The 21,299-nt window shown below is 43.5% G+C and overlaps 4 protein-coding genes across 7 annotated transcripts; 2 read left to right on the top strand and 2 right to left on the bottom strand.

The window, feature by feature from the left end:
* Nucleotides 1-1,086: 1,086 nt before the first annotated feature.
* LOC118317479 (chymotrypsin-like elastase family member 2A) lies at nt 1,087-3,716 on the bottom strand. The gene is made up of 8 exons (XM_035646217.2): nt 3,559-3,716; nt 3,233-3,321; nt 3,029-3,126; nt 2,543-2,665; nt 2,318-2,454; nt 1,902-2,047; nt 1,591-1,743; nt 1,087-1,174 (listed from the first exon to the last, which is right to left on the bottom strand). Exons 1-8 carry the CDS (start codon nt 3,593-3,595, stop codon nt 1,157-1,159), a joined length of 801 nt encoding a protein of 266 aa, XP_035502110.1. The 5' UTR covers nt 3,596-3,716; the 3' UTR covers nt 1,087-1,156.
* Nucleotides 3,717-4,589: 873 nt separating this feature from the next.
* LOC118316885 (chymotrypsin-like elastase family member 2A) lies at nt 4,590-7,987 on the top strand. Its single transcript, XM_035645148.2, has 8 exons — nt 4,590-4,717; nt 4,874-4,962; nt 5,360-5,457; nt 5,751-5,873; nt 5,981-6,117; nt 6,770-6,915; nt 7,612-7,764; nt 7,895-7,987. The coding sequence occupies exons 1-8, from the start codon at nt 4,678-4,680 to the stop codon at nt 7,910-7,912; spliced, it is 804 nt and encodes a 267-aa protein (XP_035501041.1). The 5' UTR covers nt 4,590-4,677; the 3' UTR covers nt 7,913-7,987.
* A 283-nt stretch (nt 7,988-8,270) lies between these two features.
* On the top strand, nt 8,271-11,815 carry LOC118316886 (chymotrypsin-like elastase family member 2A). The gene is made up of 8 exons (XM_035645149.2): nt 8,271-8,425; nt 8,566-8,654; nt 8,745-8,842; nt 9,500-9,622; nt 9,821-9,957; nt 10,395-10,540; nt 10,993-11,145; nt 11,273-11,815. The coding sequence occupies exons 1-8, from the start codon at nt 8,386-8,388 to the stop codon at nt 11,288-11,290; spliced, it is 804 nt and encodes a 267-aa protein (XP_035501042.2). The 5' UTR covers nt 8,271-8,385; the 3' UTR covers nt 11,291-11,815.
* Nucleotides 11,816-13,895: 2,080 nt separating this feature from the next.
* Nucleotides 13,896-17,993, bottom strand: tmem51a (transmembrane protein 51a). 4 transcript variants are annotated; one of them, XM_035645144.2, is made up of 4 exons: nt 17,788-17,993; nt 16,473-16,578; nt 15,335-15,767; nt 13,896-14,868 (listed from the first exon to the last, which is right to left on the bottom strand). In XM_035645144.2, exons 2-4 carry the CDS (start codon nt 16,531-16,533, stop codon nt 14,439-14,441), a joined length of 924 nt encoding a protein of 307 aa, XP_035501037.2. In that variant the 5' UTR covers nt 16,534-16,578; nt 17,788-17,993; the 3' UTR covers nt 13,896-14,438. The 4 variants fall into 4 exon arrangements, with proteins under 4 accessions (XP_035501037.2, XP_035501038.2, XP_035501039.1 ...); XM_035645145.2 differs by lacking the exon at nt 17,788-17,993 and adding an exon at nt 17,081-17,099; XM_035645146.2 differs by lacking the exon at nt 16,473-16,578 and having other exon boundaries at nt 17,788-17,991.
* Between the last annotated feature and the right edge of the window lie 3,306 nt (nt 17,994-21,299).

Raw genomic sequence — 21,299 nt, 5'->3', positions numbered from 1 at the left:
TGAACCACGGTGAAGAGCTGAGACAGGCTGACGAAGTTGTATGTCCACATCCTGCACCGCCACACCGAGTGAAGGTTCAGTGCCTCTCGAGGACTAGACTCCTCTTCTATTGTTTGTGTTATGAACGTCTCCACACGTCATTCACGACAAACATTTGGTGTGAAAGTAGTGAGCTAACGAACCTACCGGAAGACAGGTACAGGTGAACTCCTGGGGGGGGGGGGGTCGTTCAGGGACAGGTGTGTGCCACAGGTGTGAGCAAGGAGCGGAACCAAACAAATGATCCAAGATGGTGAATCGTTTCTTCGTCGCTAACTGAGACGGAGCCGCGTCCCTGGGAACAGCAGCCGGTTGCCCCTAGTGGACGCAGTTGTAACTGCAAGTCGCTTGGTCTCACTTTTTTGCAGACGCTGACGGATCGTTCAAAAAATTCTATTTGCTGGCTATTGATTTAAAATAACGTTTAGTAAGTAAATATTTGTGTTTAAGCCTCATACAGTAAACTTACGGGGCTGTGACATATTTGGGGTCATTTTTTTTTTTTTAAATAAGGCCACAACAAAAACGAAATAATCTTTGGGCTGTTGCAAAAAAAAGAAGAGAAGAAGCTGTTAAGAACATTTAGCACAGTGGTTTACATCAAATAAAGGCACTAAAACAAAAAACCGAGGGAGCAACAAGGGAGAAACTTTGATTCATTAATTCGGTGGATGAGCAAAAACAAAATTCAGAAGTGTGTGTTGTTGTTCAAGCGACTGCCAAGATGCTGGCGTAAGTCCACTGAGTGATGTCTTTTTGTGGCGGACGTCTGGCAGCAAATGAACTGGAATATCTGGGTGCAGGCAACACAGTAGGAAATTAAACATTTCTCATCTTCATATCCTATCGATACTGTAATGAAACTAAACTTAGTTTCCATTTAAGAGCTTTTTCAGTAATTGTAAAATAAAAAAATTGAGGATTTACGTGCTATTAATGCAGCTGGGAATCATCCTGCTTATGTGTTCACATATGGTCATGTAAAATTTAGATAAAGGGAATTCTCTGACAAATTGTCTACACAAATAACCAACAGAGGACAGTATGTTACCTACTACATTCTTTATTTGATGATCAAGTACAACAACAAACAATGACACACACCGGTCCAACATCTCTAGTTTCTGGTCATCACCTAGAAGAAGAAAAAATGAAGACAATATTTTTTAAATAAGGTTCGGGAGCATCTGCACTTCATTATCACAATATTTATACTCATTATTCTTCTGAGCTACCAAGTAGTGAAAAATTTAATATTTAAATTTAACATTGAGATGATTGATACAGTGACTTATGGAGGATTGTTGAATTTTTAGTTTTCTTCCAAATTTTCCTCAAAGCAATTTCTAAGATTTTTGTCTAACATTGGGAGTCATGTAATAAACAAACTGAAACAGTAGTTTTAGGCCTTTCTGTTGTTTGATTAGTCTGTAAAGCCTGTTCACAGTGATTGGCCCCTTTTCAAGACAGGGAAGAAGTTTCAATAATGTCTCAAATGCATCATGAAATCTTTTGGACCAACATTTCATAATTCAATGCTTTTCCACTTACATCGTTGATCCAGGGGATGTAGGCGCTGACCCTGGTGAAGACAGAGGGCTTCTTGGGGTAATTGCAGCCCATGCTTGAGCCGAAGCTCACCACACCGTGGACCTCCCAGGAGCCATCGGGGCTTTGACAGTTCAGGGGACCGCCAGAGTCTCCCTGAAAGATAACCAGGATAAATGTGACAATAAGCAAAAACATAAATAATGTCATGATGGCAAGTGTTTTTTAGAGAATGAACATTAATAGATCTAAAACTAAATGACGCCAGAAACTGGATTTAAATAAGTTTGTAAAATAAAATGAATCTGACTCACATTGCAGCTAGCGAGGTCTCCGTTTCCTCCAGCACAGACCATGCTGTTGGTGACCAGGCTGCCCCACCAGTCAGACCTGGTGCAGGTGGAGTGGCTGACCACAGGGAGGAGGGCCTGCTGCAGGATGTCGGCAATAGGACCTCCAGCTAAACAAAAGAACCGGGCATTCACAGTCAAGATCTTTTTTTAGGAACAAAATAGATTATAGATAGCCTATTTGCTCTTTTTATTAGTTTGATTATTGATAAAAAATCTGGGGGGAATGATTAGAAGTGATCTTGAAACTGGATTCAGATCCACTTTCCAATTAATGGCTGGAAAAATTGAAAAAAATAACAAAACATAAGTACCAAGATGTTAACATTACCAGTGGAGTGTTTTCTATGTATTTATTATTGACTATTATTATGACTCACTCCAGAGGCGTCCCCAGCCAGTGACGTAGCAAGGAGCTCCATGAGGCTGGATGTCCCCAGAGTTGGGAAGACAGGCGGCCATGACGCTGTCAGAGAAGACGACGGGAGTCGCCAGCTTGATCAGGGCAATGTCGTTACTGGAGCATGAACACAAACGAAAAGTTTAGAAACAGAATGCCAATCCGATGCTATATTGCTGTATATCGCTATTAAAACTGAGCCCACCGGATTCTGTAGGAGTCCCAATTCTCGTGGACGACGATCTTGGCGGGGCTGATGGCAATGGAACCGGACTCGTTGTCATTCTCCAGATTGTGTTTTCCCAGGTAGACTCTGTACGTGCGACTGCTGCTTGGCCCCAAAAAGTAAAAAGAGACAATGAAAAATGATAACCTGATTAAAATTCATTAGGTTATTTAAGTTATTACCTTTAACAGTGGAATTCACAATTATTAATATTCTGACATCAACCAATTGTCTTTTTCCTTTGGGAATTTCATTGAATCTAATTATTAATACCCAAAATATATTGTATTGCCATTTTTACTTATCAGGCTCTTAGGGTAATAGTAATATACGTGTTCATACATTTTAAATAGAAAACCTAAAGTTATTTGGTGATTCTATCAACCCCGTATGACAAGCGCCCTGTCCACCACAGGCCTGCCTATTTTTCTGCGTTTCACATTTCTGAAAGTTTTGGAGCCCGACCTGATGCAGTGAGCAGCAGTGAGCACCCACTGGCTGGAAATCAGAGTGCCGCCGCAGGTGTGGTAGAAGTTGCTGCCACTCTTGTACTGCAGAGACACCTGAGGAGAACAGACGACAGCGGCACATGAAGGTTGTGTGTCATTTGGAAATGGATAGAAGTGGGATTAAAAAAGATAAAATAGAAAAAGGTTTGAAGGAGTGTACCTGCCAGGGCCAACTGTTCTCACGAACATCATCTCCACCAACCACCCTGGTGATGGTGGGGGGAAAGGTGGGCAGGCCGCACCCGTAGGCTGAGACAAAACAGTACAGAAAATCATTATTGATTTTTGATCAAATATTTGTTCAATCAGGGAAGATTGACTAAACATAAAGTTCTTTTACAGCAAATTACTTTAAATGTGATTCTGTCAAACACAATAAACTCAATGCTTCATTTTCATTTATAGACCATTTTATATAGAAGGAATGTGGACGGTCGTATGTCACAGAGCCTGCAACTGTCTAGTCAGGAGAGAATCAGTTCTTACCACCAGCAACAAACAAAGCCAAGATCACGAACTTCATGGTGACTGTTCAGTAGAAGTTCAGGGGGGACCTGCTCCTTCTTATATAGAGCTTTGACAGACGCGTTGAAGACCTCGTGTTTGTGTTTCAGCGCAGCACGAAAAAGGTCGGTTCGGAAAAATGAGGCAACCTTGGAGATAAGAAACCACAGATATCCCCAAACACACCTCAACCGCCTCACACTGTGTGAACCTCACAGATGTCTCACAGCAACCTGAGCTGGTAAAATACACAATGTTCACGTCGATTTAAGATTTTATTTTTTTGTCTATGTCTATTCTTGGTATTGGTTTTGTCTATGTCTATTCTTGGTATTGGCAACAGAAAGCATCAATCTTTCTGCATGTGTCTGCGGATGGATGTGAACAATTTCGGATAATAGCAAGAAATATACAATTCATTGTGCACTTTTGAAAGTGTTTGAAATTTATTTTGTAAACAAATTAGAATGTATACAGTAAAAAAATGTATTTGAATGAATCCAACATTTTACCTATGTAATTGATATCTATCAAATTAATTAATATTGCAATATTTCTGTAACTACACTGAGGATTCATCATCATCATAATTTAGTATTCGTTGTATTTATGAGTTTGCGCAGCAGACTTTATCAACGGATCTGTTCATTTTGTTGATATACCGTATGTGACTTCAAGGAACTTTCATTATTATGCCTATACTGCTTAGTTATACTTTTATTTCACTACAGTAAAATCACTAGAAACCTGAAACACTCTCATGAGCAACTGAAAGTTTAGCTGCTGGAGGAGGTTATATTTTCCTTTTAAAGGGGAATCAGAGTAGGGAGCACTTTGTGTGAACTTTTAATGATAAAAAGATAAAAACCCTTCATTTTGCCAACTCGCACACAAACAAGCTCAGGAACATGGAGAACTACGGGACACTTTGGCCTTGTCCTAGTATTCCTATTCATTTCTGGCTCTTTGGGTTTCCCCTCTTAGCTCCGCCCTAGTGTCAGGATTTGTCGAATGGCCAAGAATTGGACACAGTTTGTGAAGGTTGCATAACACCATGACAGATATATAAACGTCAGATGTTTTATTTCAAATTGTGGAGTGATGATGAAGTTTGTGGTTCTTGCTCTCTTTGTTGCTGGTGGTAAGGGTCTTTCTATTGATAATGACATCACTGTTACAGCCGTGTGTCTTGAAATCTGTCCACTTGGTACTGGAGCGTTCTTTTAAAGGGAAGGTAGATTAACAGCGGCATGCGCTGATTCACAACAATTTTCTGTCCATCTTTCTGTTCCCTCAGCCTACGGGTGCGGCCTGCCCACCTTCCCCCCCGTGGTGACCAGGGTGGTTGGAGGAGAGGATGTCAGGCCAAACAGCTGGCCCTGGCAGGTAAAACATGCTGAGCGAGGAGTTTCACAGACAAAAAAGTTTTTCAGGAGAAGAAATGCATTAGAACAATGTATGAAAGACAATAAAAAAGGGAAATACATCAATTAAAATTCAATAAGAAAAGGATAAGATACAACAATTGACACTTAGACAAAAAAAACAATAGCAGAAATACAGTTATAGTGTGGTTACAGTGCAGTATAGTGAAAAACTGGACCATTTTTTAACTGAGATTTTGAAGTGGTCAGACACTTCAGCAGGCAAACAATAGATTAACTAGTCAGGACATGCACACTGCAAACGCCATGAAAAACCAACGTCATCAATAACAAGGAAGTAAAAAACGATTTCACAGAAAATAATATGATTATGGATTGTGTTTATATGCATGTTTCAGATTTCCCTGCAGTATAACAGACAGGGCGAGTGGAGACACACATGTGGAGGTACGCTGATCTCTGACCAGTGGGTCCTCACTGCTGCTCACTGTATCAGGTATGAAATAGTGGAGCCCAAAGTAATTGACGACAGATTACTATAACTCCCTGAAGATTATATGAATCCATTGATCAATTAATATCTTCTGGCACATTTCTCATCAACTAACTAACTTTGAGACTCAACAGAAGAATAAAAGCCTTGTTAGCAGGACCAGATTTGCACATAGAATCTCCATAACATGGCTGGTGGTGATTGTGTTTTGTAAAAGCTCTTCTACAGATTCACTCTCTGAAAAGGATCTTTGAGCAAAAACATCACCGCTTTATATTCTGTCTGTTAACTCACAGCAGTGGCAAGGAGTACAGAGTGGCCATGGGAAAGCACAACCTGATAGAGACGGAGGGCGGCGCCGTCTTCATGGGCACCGCCAACATCATTGTGCATGAGAAGTGGAACCCCTTCTTCATCCGGTAAAAACATCACTTCTCATTAAGAATATGAGAGAATTTGCTTTTAAAACTTAGTCGTGAATGTCTGTGATGAATCTTTTTTTTAATGTGGCTGTTTTCGTCTCCAGTAATGACATTGCCCTGATCAAGCTGGAAAATGCCGTCCCCTTCTCTGACACCATCATGGCTGCTTGTCTCCCCGCCGCCGGCTCCATCCTCCCCAACAACGAGCCCTGCTACGTCACCGGGTGGGGTCGCCTCTACAGTGAGTACCTTGGCCCTTTTCTCTTTTTCACAGTGGTCACTGAAATATAATCAGATTATAGTAACTAAGTCTAGAGTTATAATCCGATTTGTTTCAGCTGAAAAAACATTATTTACTGCAGTTTTAATGAACTAATATATACTGTTTCTCAGTATTTAGGGTGGAGTACAGGTTTGTATTCGCTTCAGCGAATACAAACCTGTATTCGCTGAAGCGAATAGTGTAAAAACACTATAGCATCATGTGATTTCATGTCCGATGGCCTCAAAGAGCTTATTTTCTTAAGATGACCATTATCAACATTTTTACATGGTTGATTACCACATACAATATTTACAGTACCTGACATAGATACTGATGATAACTATTTAAAATAGATTATTTCATTTGGTAGAATGTGGTTGTCTCTGCTTAACTTGATTAAATACTGACTGTATTACTTTACTGCTAGTCTGAAACAAAACACCTTAAAATGACAAATAAGAATTTAAATCACATCCATTAGATTAAAAAAAAAAAAAGCTGCATCATGACAAAACCCAGTGCATACAGAAGTGGTCTGAGTATTGTTATCCCACCACACTGTACGACTCAAAGCTACAGCTGATGAAACGTCCGTTGATGAGCATGTGTGTATCTCGGCTCCACACAGCCGGGGGTCCCATCGCTGACATCCTGCAGCAGGCTCTCCTTCCCGTGGTGGACCACGCCACCTGCACCAAGCCTGACTGGTGGGGCTCCCAGGTGAAGGACACCATGGTCTGTGCGGGCGGAGACGGGGTCGTGTCTGGTTGCAACGTGAGTCTTAAAATAGTGAATGACACAATCACATTATTGTACACACATTGTACTGTGGCACCAATGCGTTATGACATCAGTAAACTGGACTTTTTTTCAATTTTAATTCCTCACTTTATTGAAAATTCCCATAGATTTTAATTTCAGAATTTATTTTTTCAATCATCTTCTCAACATTTTAAAGAAATGTAATAGGACTGAGCTGCAACATTTAGTTGGTTAATCAGTCAGACGTTTAATTAGTGAGAAAAAATATTAATAGTTGATTAATTGTATGAGTTATATTTGTGGTTCACTGGTTCCAGCTTCACACATTTTCACGTCTTCTTTATTGGACACCCCTAAAAAATTATATTTATACTTGAGCTTTTGAATTTTGTGAAATAATGAGAATTGTTACATTACAAACAGTTAGGGCTGTGGCCCTTTATATTCTGGTCCTTTAACAGAGATTCATATTCTGAAGATATCTAACGACAAATATCTAACAACTATTTTGTCTGATTTTTACACTATTTTGTGAATACCATGCTGTATTCCAGTGTACGGTAAAAGGTCAAAAACTGTAAAGAACGTCCTTCAGGTATCAGGAGTGATGTGAGACATAAACACGAGTCTCCCTGAGTATCTTTAAAAGACAAGAAGATACTTTTGAATGTGGCATTTGGATCATATGTTTTGTCTCACGTGGTTCAGGGAGACTCTGGCGGCCCTCTGAACTGCCGGAGCGCTGACGGCGCCTGGGGGGTTCACGGTATCGTCAGCTTCGGCTCCGGCCTCAGCTGCAACTTCCCCAAGAAGCCCACCGTCTTCACCCAAGTCAGCTCCTACGTCGACTGGATCAGCTCTGTAAGCTCCCGGACCTTATCTCCTGAGAATCTGAACAATATTAAAGAAAATGTATTTGTTATTCCTGCTACTACTGCTGAAAACACTATGCTGACATGAATCTGACATGTCTCTATCGTCTCTTCCACAGAAAATGGTGGCCTACTGAGAGGATGGACTTTTGAGATGAAAGCCACGATGTGAACAACATAAAATAAATAAAAATGTGGAACTGCAAATGAAATAAAATGTCATGGTTTTTTGTTATTTTTTAAACTTTCTTATCAATTAGCAAATCAGCAGTTTTCCAAACAAACGTAAAGCAACTAATATTCACCAATATAAATATTCTAAATAATAAGCCTGAGAAGTCATCCTGATTATCTATATAATCTATTAAGTTTGAAAGGTTATACTTGCGATAAATGACACTTCAAGAGAGAACGTTCCCGTGTTCTCAACGGGAGCAGTGATGGGAACATCATATCACCAACCACATGCTGCAGCTTCAGTCTCCCAACACTTGTTTGACTTTCTGCAGGTGTCGGTCAGGTTTCACAGAACCAGATAGAGGTCCCTCACCTACGGTATAAATACGAGCCCGTTTTTTAGCACAATATTTGGCTCAAACTGCATAAAGTCATGAAGTGGTTGGTGATTTTCGCTTTCGTGGTAGCTACTGGTAAGAGATCTTAAAAATTCCCACCTTACTAAAAATGCTCTAGAATTTTCTCTAGCATAGTCTTTTGTTACACTGGTAAAGAGTTCTATTAATCATTTTCTGGCTTCCCTGAACTTGATAATAATTAATAACTGTCCCAGCCTGTGGATGTGGTCTTCCCACTTTCCCTCCTGTGCTGAGCAGAGTGGTGGCAGGAGACGATGCGCGGCCTCACAGCTGGCCCTGGCAGGTAACGTCTGCAAACACACAACCGCATGCTGGGGTAAAATGTTGTTGTGCAGCAGTAACGCTCGCTGTCCTGTTTCTGTACTCTGCTCAGGTGTCGCTCCAGTCAGACAGCAGTGGGCGCTGGATGCACGTCTGTGGAGGCAGCCTCATCTCCCCTCACTGGGTCCTCACTGCTGCTCACTGTATCAAGTAAATCCAACTCAACACTAGAAGGAAGCCTGTCGATATTAACCAAAAACGAATCGTCAATCAATTTGTTATTTTTGAAAGGCTCAGAAACCTGGGCTGTCAAGCAGAGTTGCTCCACATTTGATATTTATTACTGACAATCCACCGCTTTAGATTTCATCCTCTGTAGTTGTTTCTTTTTGGACAGCAGCAGATTTGTCTAATGTTCCAATAATTCGTCCAATAATTAAAATGGACTGTTTGTTCAATGTTGTGACTTGGATGAAGATTATTTCAAGACAAATTTGCTGCTCTATACCTCAGTGGTGATCCAATATGCCAAGACCATGAGGGCAATCATATATACTACAACTGCATATGCCAAATCAGAGTTCTGAGCCAGGAAATACTCCTTTGTCCAAAAGAAAATTATAGTTTAGTATTTTCTGGGGAATGACGAAAAAGACGAAGGAAGTTCAAACTTCACAGTAAAAAGAATTTGAGGTCAGAAAAAAGCCAGTTCAAATGGTTTTGTCACCCTATCAACCATGTATTACTCCGACAGGACTACCAAGCATTTGAGATCCACCATCATCTTAATCAGTTTCACACAGGCAGAGAAGTCAGTGCCACTGTCTAAACCCTCAAGGGAACATAATGTCGTCTGCCATCCCACAGTGACCGCTACAACTACAGAGTGGAGCTGGGGAAACACAGCCTGGCGGCGAGCGATGAAGGCTCGATAGCTCTGAGTGCAGCTGAGGTCATCACTCATGAGGACTACAACATCCTGCTCAGCCGGTAACAGCAACGCAGCCGTCCACACGGCTCAATACCACCGTCTGAGTCCAAGTGAAGTGTGGAATGAACAGGCCACCATGTATAAACACACCATCGGTGATCACTTCACTGCAGCAAAAGTGTTAACGTAACCGGTGACATGTTTTTGTTTATCTCCACTTCCTGAATGTGGGCGGATTGTGTTTTCGACTTTCGCAGCAACGACATTGCCCTGATCAAGTTGCCTTCCCCTGTCACCTTCTCTGACACAATCATGTCAGCCTGCCTCCCAGACCCGGGCGTCACCCTGCCCCACGGTTCTCCCTGCTACGTCACCGGCTGGGGTCGACTCTCCAGTGAGTCAATGCACCTCAGCAGAAAAACAAAACAAACAAACCATCACTGCATTATCATAAAATATTATGAATAGTATTCAAATATTCGTTACAGTCATCGCACTATAGTCTGTGTTGTGACAGGTTGATTTTTGGAACCAGGTTGTCAAAATATGCAACAGTCAGAAATGTCAAGAAAGTGACAAATAAGAACTGGGGGGTGGTGCTACACATATTTACACGCATATATAGACCAGTTTTTATATCTTTGAAATATTGCAGATTCATTTGTCATGTTTTTTTTTAAATCTTCGTCTGAATGATATAGCAGTTTCTTGTCAAATAAATATGGTAGAGTAATAACAACATCGTCCTGGAATATAGTGGAGTACAAGTGCAGAGAACCAGAGCAAACTCTGGTTTCTCGACTAAGTTTAGCGTGTTTTTCTTCCCCACAGCCGACGGTCCGCTCGCCGACGTCCTGCAGCAAGTTCTCCTGCCAGTCGTCGGCCATGACATCTGCTCGCAGCCTGACTGGTGGAGCGTATTGGCAACAGACAAGATGGTCTGCGCTGGCGGAGACGGCATCACTGCAGGCTGTAATGTGAGTTCACACGAGGAGGGGTCATCTTACTGTGCACGCGACAAAAATGTCATGACTAATTGCAGTCAGGGGGCGTTGGAACAGGCAATTCACTGGTGCCCGAAGTTGAGATTCCCCCCCCCCCCCCCCAGGAATGGTGGATGATGTTAGTCCACAGCAATGACAATTTTTGGGAGTACCCCCAATACCACTTGCTTTCTGCCAAATTCTTTGGAATTTTAGAGGTTGGGTTGAAGACTAGAACGTCTAAAGACGGGGGGAAGATGTGCCTGGGATGGTGGAGGTGGTTTGCACTTAAACGTACCTATTATTTATGTGTAGGAACACGAACAGTGTGTTTGGAATTGTTTGAAGAGGAGATTATGTGGTAGGTCCCTTTTGCCCCAATAAATAAGCTGCTAGCCAACACAGTTTGTATTTGTGTGTGTTTGTGCGTGTGTGTTGACCTACAGGGAGACTCTGGTGGTCCCCTGAGTTGCCAGAACCCTGATGGCTCGTGGGACGTCCATGGCGTGGTGAGCTTCGGCTCGGGTCAGGGCTGCAACGTCATCCAGAAGCCCACCGTCTTTACACGAGTCAGCTCCTACATCAACTGGATCAACACAGTGAGGAACATTTTGTTATAGTGGTTAACACGGCAGCATTCACAGTGTGACCTGAAGCAAACAAAGGCCTCAGCTTTGAAAAACAGGAAGTGTATTATAATTATGTTTTCTGTTGTTCAATCTGCAGGTTATGACCAACCACTGAAGAAACGATCCAAGTGGTGTTTGTTTTGTCCAGCAATAAGAACAATGATCTGCAATGCGTTGTCTTAGTTTTACTGCAACATGTAGAGGCTGTTTATCAGTGCTGAGAACGCGTAGTCCAAGTACTGTCCATGCACGTACAGTCGGGCCTCATCAACTAGACATCATCCAGACATCTGTCTCAACTTCAGCTTTGAACACAGAGGCTGCATATTAGCCAGGAGCAAACAAAACTGGAAGTTACATGGATATTTCGATGTTCAATGGAATGTGGCGTATGAGTCAGCCTGGAATTAATTTCCCATCTTTTCAATAATCATGGCAAAATACACTTTTCATACACAGGGATAATTAACAAATACTTCCTTTTATTTCTCACAAAATATTCATGAGATAAATTTGTTTTTGCTCAACATGATTTTCCACAAACAAATGAGAATCATAGAAAAGTATATTTTCACAGCACATATAAAATATATTTTTAAACGATAAAAAAAAAGGAACAATAAATGAAACGGACAACAAATGTGTATTCTGGGCACTTATCTAAGTCACATGGCTAATGACTGGTAATTCAAAACACTATCCTTTATCAGGGTAAAGTAATCATATCAGTCATGTAGTTATCTGGTCCTTTGCCAGTGAGGTACAAAGACGGCGCCTGCAGTATTGAACATGACAACACATAAAGAATTAACACACAGTGTGACAAGTCTCAAAAACAAGTGACGGACGTGGACACAAGGGATGTGGACATAGCTGTTTTGTGCCGTGTCTCAATGACAAAACAGAAATGACTCTGTTGCCTCGAGGTGGACAGAAAATGTACAATGTACAGTACAAAATACAAGCCGACAATCAGTATCCGAGTATCTTCATTACACTGAGTTTTATTTGAACACATTGCGGAACACTGGGTGACGAAGTCTCGGACGAAAAGTGCTTTTTTTTTTTCTCCCACAAAACCAAAGAGGAAAAAAAAAAATCTTGTGCAGCTTAAATGAATGAAATTAAATCTTCCAATTTGGCCTCGGCTGCTCACAACTAAACAAGTCTAACCTTCGGAAGAGAGAGGAGCTTGTTGACAGGTATTGTTAAAATAGTGTGTAATGAAAGAACTCATAATGATTCTCTGATTAGTCTCGAACCGTCTCTCGTCTCTTTCTGTTCACTCTCCGCAAACAAATGTAAGTGAAAACAGGGCAACGAGTTGAGCCAAGGCTGGAGGAATGTGATGACCAAGGGAGTGAGGAATGGTTTCTGTCATTACGGAGCAGCTGCACAGTCTTCTCTGTTGGTCATCTCGAACGAGAACAAAAAACAGGCGCAGAGAGAGAAAGCAGAGGCCCCACCGCTGCCATCGCCGCTCGACAGCGTTCGCCATGGCGACAGACGGAGGCTTTCAACTATTCACGAGGTTCCTCCCATCGTCCTCTCACGCACACGCTCTACTTCGTGGGAGCAAAAGGAACACTGACTGCATCGGAGGAGCGACGCCGGAGCTCAGGTTCAGTTACCCAAAGTCTTTTGAGATGTTTTAGGAAGAGCAACGGCTTAGCTCTGAACAACAAAAAAAAAGGCCATGTGTCTGCACATTAGTGGGTAGTACAACCGGAGGACAGCTGCACTCTGCTGTAAGCATCACCACTCCTTATGAGAGACCATGGCGTGAGACCTAGAGCTTCCTGGAAAGTGGTGAACATTAGCGGGGAACCACTGGTGTGAGGGTAAATATATATTTCAGTGGTTAAACACAGCAAGTCGTGGATCGTTTTCTGAGAACATACAACTGACTTCAGGCCAAATTGTAATTCTGAAAGGCCATTCTGTCATATGTTGACCTTAACGACCCACTTTTTTTTTGCATTTGCTAATGGTCGAATCCAAAAAGTGGGGAGAAACATTTTTTGTCAGTTACCCAGACACACAACTCCAATGTGCTGCTCATTTATTCTGTAGCTGCCAGTCGCAGTTCGTCACCTGTTTGCTATCGCATTAGCCATGATCCGCTTGCATCTTTGTGCCATCTACTAGTCAATGTTAAAAGAGCTCTAAGGAAGTAAAAGTACTGTTGACTCAATAATTCATTTACTGATTCTGGACCACTTGCTGCTCAGTGAAGACACACCCACTGTTATTCCTGGAAGTCCTACCCCATTTCTTTAAGCTTGCTGTTGTTCCACAAGCCCCCGGTCTGATCATGTGCTGCAGAGTTTCTTTAGTATGTATCTCTAAATAAATATACCGTCAAATAAATATACTGTGTGGAATGTAGCATTCAAGCGGTACAAAAAAAAAAAAGAAGTGATATCTTTCTTTATAAGCATTCAACATTGCCTATTGGTGGAGTCGCCAGAGCTGTAGCTGATGAATACAAAACAAATTTTCTTTTCTCTTAGGTAAAAAATAGAGGATTCTTAAAAAATGGTGCTGTCCAGTAAACTCCATCTTTGAACATGTTATATAAATATACAGTATATATATATATAAAAAACATTTCCAGGCAGACAGACAAAGGCGACTCTGAAACAAAAGCTAGATAAACAGAAGCTAAAGGTGAAGAGGGGCAGGACTGGGGATCTCTATTCACCAAATCAAACCTCTGGCAGTATTGTACTGTGTTGTACAAATATTGTTGGCAATGAGACAGTGAATTTCTGTGCAGCATTCCACATCAGGTCAAGCCAGCTGCACGAATACAAAGGTTTGACACTGCCTAACCCGCAGTGCAGCTACTGTACTTCACCAGCTTTGCACATATCCAATCACGTGTGCGCACAAATCCTCACTGATCGCTTTCGCCGTCCACTTGAGAGTGCACAGTGGAGGTCGGGTATTGAAGAAATTAAACAGAAAACTACTTTGATATGAAGAAAAACTGCATTTGGCAGGCGCTTTGAATCCAACGCGCCAAGAAAAGGATCCATCCGTCACTATTTGTCTGTATCCCTTTCAGAGATCCAGTGAGTTCCAGAGTTTTTTGTTTTTTTTAAAATAAACATATTGTGGCATGTGATCTGGCATTCGTGATTCATAAAAAAAGTGCCGCTGAGATTGTTCTGCAATAAGAGCCGTTTTCAAGACTTGGCTTTACAAGGCGGATCCAGATAGTTGATCGTGGCAGATTCCAGGAATTTCAGTAGATTGTTTTAAACGCGATCCACTTGATCTTTCAGTGGAGGCACTTTATCTTCATACTGCGGCGGCGGAGTAAGGGGCTCTATACTGATCCCAACTGCTGGCTGAGCGTTATCAATGTTTTTCATGTGCAGCTTCTCTGATTTAATCCGGCGGATCTTGATGGGCAGGAGCTTGCGGTTATTTTTCCCGGGTCTACGAGTTGACGCGGAGGCAGCAGCAGAGGGAGCGCTGGAAACCGGGGCAGGTGGTTGTGGGTCGCTATTTGTGACCTCTGACCCCTCACAAAAGGACTGTACTCCATCGACTTCGACCAGGTCATCGTAGGACGGTAGATGGGAGGAGCTGGGGCGATGGTTGCTCTGACGAACGGGGTACTGGTCACTGCCTACTGCCTCTTCATAGGTGGGTACAGCATACCTCTGGGCTTGTTCCTCAGCACTGCAGACATTCATAAAAAAGATAAAGGAGAATATGAATCTGATATCAGAACTTCAAAAAGCATATGACCTTTGTAATAAATCTGAGCTAGCAGCTGTTTTACTATATGATGTAACTTCGACAGAAAGAATGCAGTCAAATTATATTTATACTGCTATGAAAACAATGCAAAGTAATTCTGTAATATTTCTATAACAGAAATAAGTGATGTAGTCTTTGAAATTAAATTCTTGAACAGACAAAGTAATGTTCAAAATAAATCAAACAAATCCACAAATGCCTCTGATGTTTTGAAGGAAATAATCTTTCTGGAATCTACACAGTTACTTGACTCACGTGGTTACATGGTCAAATTAATTTTCTCCTCACTGATACAACAACAACAACAAAAGCAGTCATCTTGGATATATATACATATTATTCACAATGCCCAAATTTTTAGCTAGAAAGTCGTGATTGGACTCACGTTTCTCTGCGCTCTTGCTCGATATCTGCCACCCCTCCGTTGTTCTGGGCGTCCCGCAGACTCTGCTGCTCCCGCTGTTTGTTCCTCATTCCCACACACAGGGACAGCAGCAGCATGGCCACCCCAGAACCCACCAGGACAAAGGCAACAGAGGACGCTTTGTTTTTCCTGCTCCCGGTGTTACTATTTGCTCCCGAACTGCTATTGCCGGCTGCGTCGGCGGGTACGACGCTCCACACGATCATCACTATGCCGAGGGCGATGAGCCCAACCCCCAGAGCACACAGCGCATACTGGGAGCCTGAGTTCCCGCTGTTTTGGTTGCTGCTGCCAGCTCCTCCTCTGCCCAGGGGGCTCTGTGGTGCATCGGCACTGGAACGCATCCCGCAAAGTCCCTCAACTTCAGTCAGACCAGCTGCAGTGAGGTCAGCAACTGTAGAGGGAAAAGGCATGTGATGTCAGACACAACAACAGAGTACAATCATATTCAAGAGATCAAGATATCAAACACAGTCCTTCCTGTCGTTTATGTAAAATATAACACCAACACTGCAGAGACCATATCATTCTTCCCTGTGGTTCTCACCAGCTCTGCTGTTCCCTCAATCTCTGAAGCAAAAGATGGTGAAATAGAAGCTAACATGGAAAAAGGGGCAGAACTTTGGACCCGTGTTAAGATTCTCTCAACACCAAATACAACCTCTGGAAGTATTGCAGTGCGTTGTAAAAATATCGTTGACAACGAGGCCGAGTTTCTGCGCAGCGTATTCCCTCGGGTCAAGCCAGCTGAGGACAGAGGAAGCTACGTCACACACCGTGTCTCGAGCAGGTAATCGACTACTAAATCAATCACCAACTATTGTGATAGTTTAAGTCTCTGATTTCAGCTTCTTAAGTGTGAATATGTTCTTGTTTCCCTCCTCCTCTATGACATTCAACTGAATATCGTTTGGTTTGTGGACAAAACAAGACATCGTCTTGGGAGATTTTTTAACAATTTTATGACGTTTTTGGGGCGAAACAACCAATTGATTCATCGAGGGAAACAATCGACAGACAATCGTTGGTCGCAGCCCTACATTTGGTTGCCTGCTGGCAGTAGCGATCCACAGCCGCTCAGGGCGTGACACTGCCTCACCTGCGAGCTCTCCTGTTAGGGAATAACCGTCGATCCGCTGTATGAAGGCATCACCAAACATCCAAGGTGCCCAGAGACTTGTTCATGACGAGCGTGCGAGCCCATCCTTCAGTGAGAGGACACACAATTGGATCAAGTACAACAACACAGAGTCTTCTATGACTGGGTGTGTGGCACATTCACAAACATTTACAGCAGACTCGCCCCTCTAAGTCACAAGTTCCCCGACGACACATTACGAGGGGCAGATATACGGACATCTGTGATGTGGCCGCTGCAAAACAAAGGACCTCACGAAATATGACAATAGCTCGGTTGCACAACGCACAGGTGACTTTCCTTTCTTTTCTATTCATTGTTTCATGTAAATGCAAAACATAGCGGGAAGCACCAGACTGACAGTCATTCAACTGCCCCAAACAGTCAAATGATCCTCCGGAGTTTCATTAACAACCAGACTGCTTGAAATTTTTACAGCAGACTAAAAATATGCCATTGATCACAAGGCCACCACTCTTTTTTCCATAATCTTTACTAGGTCAGAGAGTAGAGGAGGACCGCTGTGTGTGTGTGTGGGGGGGGGGGGGGGGGGGGGTCTCCAAACTAACTCTTTCCTGTGGCCGTTGGAGAGCGTCTTCACCAAGCGCTCGCACCACAGACTTATCCTCGCATGGCCCGACAGAGTGTGGTCGCTATCCAGTCGGCGAACACGCCCAGACCTGCTGGCAGTGAAACAGAGGGGATCTGAAGTCAGGAAGCCCTGCTCCATTTTAGGAATAACTCCCCCCCAGCCCCCCCTCACTGAAGAATGCAAGGCATGATACTGTGAGTTAAGGGCCCTTCATGACAGCTGGACACATGCAACCATCACACACACACACACACACACACACACACACACACACACACACACACACACACACACACACACACACACACACACACACACACACACACACACACACAGATATGATCACTCACAAGCCTGTTGCTGTTGTGCAACCCAGGGCTGTGATAGGTGGCCTGTGATAGGTGGCCTGTGATAGGTGGCCTGTGATAGGTGGCCTGTGATAGGTGGCCTGTGATAGGTGGCCTGAGGTGGGACCCCCCCCGTCTAACACCACCGTCCCTCGTTAAAAACACTGGGCGGGTTTTCTGTTGGTCGGTTCCACCGCGATAGTTACGTAATGCCTCGCGGACGAGATGATTCAAACAGAAACTTCAAACACTGAAACACTTCACAAACTTTGGCTCAGTGCAACTTTCACACTAACTGAATGATTCCAGCGAGCGTGGCCGCCCCCCCGCCCCTCACCTCTGCATCGTTGGACAAACCGAACGTCTCCACGTCCTCCTCTTCCTCTTCCTCTTCTTCTTCTTCTTCTTCTTCTCGAGTCGACGCCGTCCGGACTCTACGACGACAGGAGCATCCGTGGCATGATTCCGCGTCAAATCGCGTCCGAAGATGGGAACTTTAGTTTCCTCTCTGAGAAGGACGGGCCCTGGAGGAGGGGGAGGAGGAAGAGGAGGAGGAAGAGCAGGGGGAGGAGGGGGAAGAGGAGGAGGGGGGGGGGCGCAGCTCACTTCCACTTTAACTCTTTCACGTCGGGCCCCGCTCGTTCAGAATGGTGTCTTTGTTTTATCTTTCCCCGTGTCTCAGATTTACTGATTTCTTTCAAATACCCCGTATGTTCGCAGCGGGGAGGTTTAACTTCCGTGTTCTGGTGCCTTGCATGTGCTTTACTGCCGGGAAAAATCCATTACTGATTCATCAAGATAAATCAAGACTATAAAAAACCCAATAATGATTAAGTATTTATGTCAGTTCCTTTAAGAGTGTACAGGAAATGCCCACGTCATTTGGCACGTTTCATATAATGCGGATTAAAGAGGCAACAGACTAATTGGTTCGCCCCTAGTGGTTCCGGGTGGTATTACCGTTCGCTCAGTGTCGTAAAGACGCAGGTACTTTTCCTCTCCCGGGGAAGTTGTCAACACAACTTTGGAGAACGCCGCTTTGGAGATGAAAGGAGTATGGAAACTCTAGTTGGCGGTTCGATCCCAGTTTCCGCCAGTCCACATGCCGATGTGTCCATGGGGGAGACGCTTGACCATAACTTGCCTCTGACAGCTCTTCTGAGTGGTCTATATGACTATAGAAAAGCCCTATATAAATACAGTCCAGTCCATTTACTTTGTGTCGTGAATCGAGATTTGACGTTTTCCCGCGAAACTGCGTCCCGGTGGCCAAGACGATAACATGGTGACAGCAAAGGCTTATAGGGACCACTATGGACACAGACGGTGTCGTTTTTCTGTCACCATTACACCCTGCAATCAGTTTTAACATCATGACAGTTCATGGCAAAAAGTTGGTCATTTCCCCTTTAAATGCTAAAACAGTGAACCATAAAGGGAAGGAATATGTTTCTAATGATAAATGAATATTTACTTGTGTTTGAGTGGAGCAGTTTGTCCTTCTGGAAGTAAAATGTAATCAAAGAGGGCTGAATTCCAATTCAGTGTCCAGGATCAGGCACAGGTTGTTTTTTTCCACACTGTACATTTTGACTATGTCACATGTAGTTGTGTAGTAATGTTCAAGTGTCCTCGTGAGCCACGACAGTGTGACGACGATGGACAAGCATGAACATCACCAGGACCTCAGAACTGATGAGCAACGTGGAATTTTAACCATCACTAATCTAATTATGTTCAATTTAAAGTGTCTCCCGTGAAAAAGGGCCTGCTGAATTTTCAGACATTGTAGTGGGATAAGGATTCTTCACTATCCTGGCGTGGACACAGTAAACACTGTAAGAACTGCTCTAACAGACAGTCAGTTTCTGTTCCTTCTACGGTATAAATTGAATGGAAGCATCATTTGGCGTCGTAGAGGACAAGATACCCTGTGTTTCCCGTGCTGACACATGACGTGGTCATCTGTGGTGAGGTGTCTTTTCTTTGGTCATGAGCTGACTCATAGTGGACTGAATGGAAATCATTGGAATGGAAATACCTTTGATTTTGGACACAACGAGTTGCGGAACAGACGTGAACACGTGCACAATTTGTTGATTTCAGTCTATTATTAGTTTTCCCCTTTATTGAAGCAAATTCATGTATGCGGATGCATTCGGTCTCGTGAAAGGTGTGATTCTCCAAGTGAGTTCAACAGGAAAGTCAGTGAAAGGTGTTTTTTGGAGGCCTTGATAAAATGTGAAAGTAGAAACAAGAGCATTCACTCTTCTATTTCTTTAACTAACTCCTTTTGATACATTTGCACAAATCTCTTCCAAGAGAAATCCAATCACAAAAACTACTATAAGAGTTATTATAGTCACGTACTCTGACTGTTTACTTCCCCACGCAGAACCTCGACAAGCCCAGTCAGTTATAAATCAACCATTTGTAAAATGAAATGTGACTTCCTCTGAAAGGAGCGACTGTGAGTGAGGAGGTGAATTTACCACCTCCTCACTCACAGTCGCTCCTCTCGAGCCCTTTGGACACAGCCAACCCCGAGGGACCAACCCTGTCTGCGTTCACATGACGCAGAGAGTCTTCCTTCAGTCAACAAAGTGCATGTGTCTATACATGAGTTTGTGTTTCTTTGCGTGTGCATATCATCTGTGCACAGCAGAAGAAGGGCTCCACTTCCCCGTCCCCCCGGTGTCTTCCTCTGTCTCAGCCTGCTACAATGAGGACTTGACCATTCTACGATAATGACAAAACCAGTCCAGACACTGGGCGTCGCCGTATTGTTCCTCGTAGGTGAGGCGGCCTCGCTTCCCCGGGGCTCAGGGGAGGTTTTCTTCCTCTAAAGCTTTTGTCTGTTTCCTCTGTTTTACTACACACACACACAGGGGAAGATAGGCAGAGAACCCCAGTCTTGATTACGTCTGGCAGCCTGGACTGAACTCCTACTGTTCCACGACCAGCCTGCAATCAAACTAATCAAAAATGTCGGCGGCTTCAGAGGGAGAACTGTGACAGTTCAGATACAGATAACCTTGATTTATGTGGCCTGACAGCTGAACGAGTGTAGGTGTGGCAAATTATCCGAGGCAATAAATATATATGGCATTAGTTTCTTCAATAGACATCCTATGCTGTGTTTCTAATCCAACAAATAAAAGCATGTAACTCGAATAAAAGAAGCGCTGTTCCGATCAGCTCAATCACGTCGGCTGACATCCAACTCTTGGCCCCCGTGTAACGGCTGCCAGGCGAGAGCGTAACGGAGTGGACCCATCAAACGTTTCCCTGATGAGCAGCTGAGTTCACTTCCCAGGTGGGAAGGTCACCTGACACGCCTCCCGTCCTTGTACCTCTGATATCCCAGACGGCATCCCATAATGAACTGCCTGTTGCATTTGGATCTCCAGAAAGGTCATGAGTGAGGCAGGGCGGCGTGCCAGTGGGCAGCTCGTCTCACTCGGTGCCGCGTCATGCTTAGGCAGCTTGCTTCGTGATTGAGTCACGGTGAGTAAGAGGGGCAGTTGCGCCATGCGGCGTTGACGTCGACTTCAGGTAGAGAGCAGAGGGAAGGGGTCGCACCCGGGGCGAGTCACCGAAAGACTGTGGAAGAACCAGTGTGCCGGCACAGCATTAGCGCTGAATGTATTTAATGTTTCATAAAAAAGTGTCCTGTTGTTGAAAGACGCTGCACAAACTATGTCTAGTGTGGGCCACATTTGGGTCGCTGTGGTATCAGTGACCCACAAACATTTCCTCTTATAGAAGAGTTTTTAAATAAGGAAGACCGATTACTCATTGACTCTTCTATTGGTGAATCTTGAATCTAATTTCTACACTTTTACCATC

This window comes from Scophthalmus maximus, chromosome 3, assembly GCF_022379125.1.
Source record: "Scophthalmus maximus strain ysfricsl-2021 chromosome 3, ASM2237912v1, whole genome shotgun sequence".
Classification (NCBI taxonomy): domain Eukaryota; kingdom Metazoa; phylum Chordata; class Actinopteri; order Pleuronectiformes; family Scophthalmidae; genus Scophthalmus; species Scophthalmus maximus.
This window is presented reverse-complemented; position numbering and strand designations above follow the sequence as displayed.

What these genes read in the sequence shown, in the direction of transcription:
- LOC118317479 (XM_035646217.2), bottom strand. Translation starts at nt 3,595, where the DNA reads ATGAAGTTCGTGATCTTGGCTTTGTTTGTTGCTGGTG. An exon ending in ACTGCTGCTCACTGCATCAG is followed by an intron (nt 2,666 to 3,028) that starts GTCGGGCTCCAA and finishes GGGGCCAAGCAG; the next exon opens with CAGTCGCACGTACAGAGTCT. An exon ending in GAGACCTCGCTAGCTGCAAT is followed by an intron (nt 1,744 to 1,901) that starts GTGAGTCAGATT and finishes GTTATCTTTCAG; the next exon opens with GGAGACTCTGGCGGTCCCCT.
- LOC118316885 (XM_035645148.2), top strand. Translation starts at nt 4,678, where the DNA reads ATGATGAAGTTTGTGGTTCTTGCTCTCTTTGTTGCTGGTG. An exon ending in TGCTCTCTTTGTTGCTGGTG is followed by an intron (nt 4,718 to 4,873) that starts GTAAGGGTCTTT and finishes CTGTTCCCTCAG; the next exon opens with CCTACGGGTGCGGCCTGCCC. An exon ending in GGGTCGTGTCTGGTTGCAAC is followed by an intron (nt 6,916 to 7,611) that starts GTGAGTCTTAAA and finishes CACGTGGTTCAG; the next exon opens with GGAGACTCTGGCGGCCCTCT.
- LOC118316886 (XM_035645149.2), top strand. Translation starts at nt 8,386, where the DNA reads ATGAAGTGGTTGGTGATTTTCGCTTTCGTGGTAGCTACTG. An exon ending in CGCTTTCGTGGTAGCTACTG is followed by an intron (nt 8,426 to 8,565) that starts GTAAGAGATCTT and finishes TAACTGTCCCAG; the next exon opens with CCTGTGGATGTGGTCTTCCC. An exon ending in TACAACATCCTGCTCAGCCG is followed by an intron (nt 9,623 to 9,820) that starts GTAACAGCAACG and finishes CGACTTTCGCAG; the next exon opens with CAACGACATTGCCCTGATCA.
- tmem51a (XM_035645144.2), bottom strand. Translation starts at nt 16,533, where the DNA reads ATGTTTGGTGATGCCTTCATACAGCGGATCGACGGTTATTCCCTAACA. An exon ending in CCTAACAGGAGAGCTCGCAG is followed by an intron (nt 15,768 to 16,472) that starts GTGAGGCAGTGT and finishes TTCCCTCTACAG; the next exon opens with TTGCTGACCTCACTGCAGCT. An exon ending in GAGCAAGAGCGCAGAGAAAC is followed by an intron (nt 14,869 to 15,334) that starts GTGAGTCCAATC and finishes GAATGTCTGCAG; the next exon opens with TGCTGAGGAACAAGCCCAGA.